Raw genomic sequence first — 5,434 nt, 5'->3', positions numbered from 1 at the left:
ATTGGCCAATACAAAAGCTGCTAATTTTGTCAAGATTTAAAAGAACAAATCTTACGACCAACTGGAAGCTGTTTCTTTCCAGAAAATGATTGTATCAGATGTGGCCTGTCAAATAAATGCGAGTTTAATTTACACCAGGATGGTGGAATACTCATGACTACAGGCAAATTGGAATTATCTAGTGTGACTTCAAAATGATCTCCTGTTTCCCTATCACTGTTTCAGGCACAGCATGAATAAACAGAGGGTGTAAAGAAAGGGAGCTTCACCCCAGGACCAAACTGCAACAAAAGTAGGGAATTTCCCACTGATTTCAGTTTAACTTCTGTCTGCTCACAGTGCTCGAGTGGACATTAGAGTTTACAGCTGATTCCACACCCTGCACAAGGACCCCACCCAACAAGAGAATCTGCAATACTCATCAAAGAGCAAATAAAAATGGCATGGACACAGCTGGGACTGACATGGGGTTGTGCAGACATGATGGGTGTGAAAATGGCAATCTAAGATCCAACTTCCCAAGTCATCCATGCTTAAAAGTATCATTCTGGGAGCCTAAGAAGTAGGCTTCTTTCAAGCACCACCAAGCTTAGCTGAAGTTCTGGCTTGAACAAGGAAGCATTTTTTTCCAAGTCATTTTTGGCTAAACAACCCTTGGGACAACAAAAGCAGCAATTCTCAAATGGAGCAACTCAGCATCAGTGATGGACCGTCCAGAGAAAGCAGCACAGCCTTTATATATTCAGTAAAAAAAGCAGTTGAAGAGTTTATTACAATTTTTGATACATCAGAGATGTCACTAATAATATTTTAATATATATAACAAAGAAAATGCTCTTTACTAGTTGGAAAGACTGGCCCACGGTTAGGGGGCAGGTCAGAGCCTCTTTCATGGGAGTTCGAAGATTACTCCCAACCCACACATCTTCTCCTTGAATTAATTAACATTAAAAATATGCTTTTACTGGACAAGACATGCCACATAAAAATCTGATTCATTTGAAATCACTGAAAAAGTTCTCCTTTGCTTTCAATGAGGGCAGGGTTTTACCCAGTGTTTCTAACAGACTTTTATAAGATGGTGTTAAGGAAGATGTCAAGGGCTATCCTATTTCTCTTCTTGCCAAAAGGCAGGATCAGCAATGTCCATGTCAGTGCTAATGGATGTTTGTGTAACTGGTCCTGAAAGGGCTGCAACACTTTAATATCACCTTGACCTCTGCTTTCATTTTCACCTGTCCAGAGACAGCAAAAGAAAAAGGGCTTCTATTGCCAACTCTGCCAGGATTATTGTCTGGTTCAAAGGACCAGTGACAATTTTAACATCGGATGTCTCATGATCTACTACAGATAAAAATTAATACTACCCAACCCCAGGGAGTTTTACCATCATTTATTGACATCTTTTCCTTTTATCTCTTCTTGAGATATCTAACATGAAATCTAACATGAAATCAGGTTGTTCTGATTTCCATCTTGTACTTTTTTCCACCATTTTAATTGTGGTCTGATTCCAGTGGCTGTCCCAGAACCAAGTTAAAACTAAAGCTTTCCTAATCTGCAGACCTGTCAGTCCTACAGCAGGGCAGTATAAAGTGTGTAACCCTAATTCTAGGAGTGAAATGCCAACTAATATAATTAAGTTGGTAATGTGGAAAGGCAGGGAGGCAACAGAGCGGTAACAACCACGTGGGATGGAGTCTTAGAGGGGCAGGCAGAGAAGGACAGGTGGGCAAAAAAATAAATATTCAAGCCTGGTCCTTGCAGAAGAGAAGCTCCATGGTTTTATGCTTCCAGAAAGAAATATCACCTGCCATTAACTGCCCTTTGCTTGCAACCCAGGGCTCATGGAAACAAAGTGCGGTTTTTGCTTTGGTTTCATGTTCTGGATTGCATTCAGAAATAGTAAAACACAGCTCCTCATTGAAAGGCAACTCGAAATACACCCCTTGCATCCCCTGAAACTACAGGAAATCTGCCCACAGCTGCTCAAAATACATTAATGTTTTAAAATGGGAAACAACAGACAGGAAGATTAGCATTTACAGCTGGTATTTCTGAACATAAAGGTCTGAGGCAGATGCTCACACGTAGCAGTTGGGGAACGAGAGGTGAGTTTCCCATGCATTCTCTCTCATTCCAGGGTACACCATGCATTAAGCTTGCACAACAAGTTTGGGTTTTTTTAGGGTTTTTTTGTTTTTTTTAAAAAACTCTGCTACATAGAATCCAAAAGCAAACAGACACAATTTGTTCTTCCCAAAGTATGTGAGAAAAAGCTTGGTACTTGCAGTCTGCGCTTCACCCTTACCAAGGGTTTTATTTCCCAAAAAACAAACACTTTGCAGTCTTTACCTGTGAAAGACAAGACAAACCATGTGTTCAGACAAGCCATAAAATATGTGCTCCCATGTGTAATCACAAAACCTCCTGGTGTTATAGGGTCCCAGCTCTGCGCATGGGACAAAGGTGATTAATGCTGGGAGATTCTTTGCCAGTGGACTCCTCTGCACCTCTGGTGCCACCAAACAGAGCATCACTGGGGAGGCAGGAGGAATGCAGCAGGGCACTGGAGCGAGGATGCCAGGCTGCTGGCAGGAGAAGCCCTTACATGCTACTTGCAGGAAAAACAGCAGCTAAGAGGCTGGGATGGAGAGCCTGCCTAGGGACTGGGTCTGGGACGTACAACCCATGGCGATGGATCTTTAACATCACCTCAGTATCTGTGGCTTTGAACTTCCTCAGGAATTTGGTCAGAATCATTGCCACTTAAAATCAGCTTCCTGGGGCAGCAGGAAAGCCTTTTCTGCTCACTGCTGCCTAAAGAATAGGTTCCTGAAGGCATTGTTGTAGTTTTTGTTGAAAGCAGTGTAGATGAGTGGATTAAAAAAGGAATTTGAATAGCCCAGCCATAGAAAAATGCTCTTCCAAACGGGTGGGATGTCACATGAGCAGAGTGGGTTGATGAGCTCTGTAATGAAGAAGGGGATCCAGCAGAGCACGAACACCCCAATAAGGATGCCCACCATGAGGGCAGCTTTCTTTTCCTTCTGCTCTCTCCACGTGTCTCCGTCCGTCTGGAACGTAACAGTGGCGTGACGGACAGTGAAGACCATCTGTGGCTGCTGGGCAGCTTCTTTCACCTGCCAAACACAAACACAAATTGCACCATATGTACCCCAGTCAGGTGACTCCACACGGCAGGTACAGAGCCCAACAGTGCAAGCGAGGACCAGGGCTCCAGGGGAAACACAGGCCGTGCACGTCACACTCTAGCTGAGGGCAAGGTGGCTGTATAACCTCTTCTGGGTGATGGAGACTATTTAAGTGAGATTAGAACCTAGAGAGAGTACTGAGGGTACCTGGGGTTACTCACAGTGCAGCACAATAAGATTACTTCCCCGCTTACAATCAGATCAGCAGAACAGGCACACACCCACATGCTGTGCACAGAAGTCTGCTCACTTCCTCTAAACCCATTGAGTTTAAGAATACTTGGTAGGAGAGGAAAGAAAATTAGCACACATTTGCTTCCTCCCTGCAAGAAGTCTTTACAGTGCAGAGTCACCGTGCCTGGGATGAACTGACACGACGCAGTCATGATTAGGAATGATTTCCAAGGACATTCTGCACAAGTGCTTTCTGTCTGGGTAAATTCACAGAGTCCCCAAAGCCACCGTTGGTTGCCAGGGTATCGTCCCCAGCAGACCCAGCTGCCCATCCATCCACTGTCCCCTTGCATCCCCAGGGGAGGGACAGTGACCCCTTACTCATGCTGGTGAGCACTGATTCAGCATTCCATGGGGGGACATCTGTGAGTCACCGCTCGCCCACATGGAGCTCAGGCTCGCAGTATGTCCCAAAGTTGCTTTAGGTGCACCTTGAGTGCTCACAGCTGGGGGCTCGGAAGGAGCCAACAGACTGGGTTTGCAAGCTTTGCAGTCTGCCTTCCCTTGGAAGCCTCCAGGATCCACAGGGCTTTGGTGGACCACTGTTCATTTGCACACTTTTGGTTTAAGTTTCCCCCACTTCTACAAAGGCTTGCCTGCTGCCAGTGCTTGACCCGAGCAAAACACAACCAAGCTGACCTACCTCCAGTGCTTCTGGTGTAATGGGGGTGATGGAGTTGCTCTTGCGAGATCCGATTCGAAACTTGGCAGCCCTGTAGATCTTCCAGTACACAAAGAGCACCACGCAGAGGGGCAGGTAGAAAGCTCCAAAGGTGGAGAAGATGGTGTAGGAAGGCTCCTGGCTGACTTGGCACTCTTCACTGTCCTCTGAGTAAGTCTCTCCCCAGCCAAAGAGCAGTGGGGCCAGAGAGATGAAGGCAGAGAGTGCCCAGGTAAGAGCAATCATGATGTTGGAGATGCGGCGCCGCGTGCGGAGCGTGTACTCCAGGTGGCGGGTGATGGACCAGTAGCGGTCGAGGGCAATGGCCGTGACATTCCAGATGCTGGCAGTGCAGCACAGCACGTCGAAGGAGATCCACACCTGGCAGAGCGACCGGCCCAGCCGCCACCGCCGCCCGGACAGCTCGTGCACCAAGCTGAGGGGCATGACGAGGGCTGCCACCATCACGTCAGAGATGGCCATGGAGGCCACCAGGTTGTGGGGCACCCGGTGGAAACTGCGCACGCGGAGGATGGTGGCCAGGACCAGCCCGTTCCAAAGGAACGTGGCCACCACCAGCATGGCCAACAGGGTGAGAACCAACACGCTGAAGACGGAGAGAGGGGCCTGGCCGCCCTCGGGGCCGGCGGAGGACCCGCTCCTGTTGCCGCTGTCCGGCGTCGTATCGGCGAGGCAGCTGAGGTTGAGCGGGCGCTCCATGCCGGGGCTGCGGGGCGCCGGGCTCCTCCGGGCTCCTCCGGGCTCCTCCGGGCTGCGGCGGGCGCGGCGGCGGCGGGAGGCGCTGCGCTGCCCGCGCCGGGAGCGGGGGAAGCGCCGCCCTACCGCGGGCGCGGGGGGTCCCCGGCCGCCCCGAGCGCCGCCGGGCGCGGGGGCTCCCGGCTGGCGGCCGCCGGGGGCTTCATCCCCGGCAGGAAGAGCCCTGCGTCAGCCGCGGCTGACGGCAGCCCCCGGCCCGCCCCGGCGGCGAGAGGCGGCGGCTCCGCGGGCGCGGGGAGTGCGCGGCTGGAGCGGGGCGGCTGCGGGGCGGCGCGGAGCGGCTGGAGCGGGGCGGCGCTGGAGCGGCTGGAGCGGGGCGGAGGAGCCGCGGCCCCTGCGGAGGAGCCGCGCCGCGGGCCGGCGGGGCCGGGGCGGGCAGGTGAGTCCGCGCCGTGCGCGGGTGCGGGGCGGGCAGCCCGGCGGGAGCGGCCGCGGAGGGAGAGGTGCTGCTTAGTCATGTCCGTGCGCGGGTCGGAACCGGCACCGGGCCGAGCGGGAGGGCACAGCCGCCGGCCCCTGCCCCAGCCGGCCGTCCCTGCCCGGTACG

General features: G+C 51.9%; 1 protein-coding gene across 1 annotated transcript; it reads right to left on the bottom strand.

Moving 5' to 3' along the window:
• Positions 1-860: 860 nt before the first annotated feature.
• Positions 861-4,864, bottom strand: HTR5A (5-hydroxytryptamine receptor 5A). The gene is made up of 2 exons (XM_038128261.1): positions 4,093-4,864; positions 861-3,143 (listed from the first exon to the last, which is right to left on the bottom strand). Exons 1-2 carry the CDS (start codon positions 4,828-4,830, stop codon positions 2,811-2,813), a joined length of 1,071 nt encoding a protein of 356 aa, XP_037984189.1. The 5' UTR covers positions 4,831-4,864; the 3' UTR covers positions 861-2,810.
• Between the last annotated feature and the right edge of the window lie 570 nt (positions 4,865-5,434).

Source organism: Motacilla alba, chromosome 2 (assembly GCF_015832195.1).
Source record: "Motacilla alba alba isolate MOTALB_02 chromosome 2, Motacilla_alba_V1.0_pri, whole genome shotgun sequence".
NCBI classification, from domain to species: Eukaryota; Metazoa; Chordata; class Aves; order Passeriformes; family Motacillidae; genus Motacilla; species Motacilla alba.
This window is presented reverse-complemented; position numbering and strand designations above follow the sequence as displayed.

Excerpts from the sequence above, each read along its gene's own strand:
- HTR5A (XM_038128261.1), bottom strand. The coding sequence starts at position 4,830 with ATGGAGCGCCCGCTCAACCTCAGCTGCCTCGCCGATACGACGCCGGAC. Across the intron at positions 3,144-4,092 it reads TTACACCAGAAGCACTGGAG|GTGAAAGAAGCTGCCCAGCA; the intron begins GTAGGTCAGCTT and ends TGTGTTTGGCAG.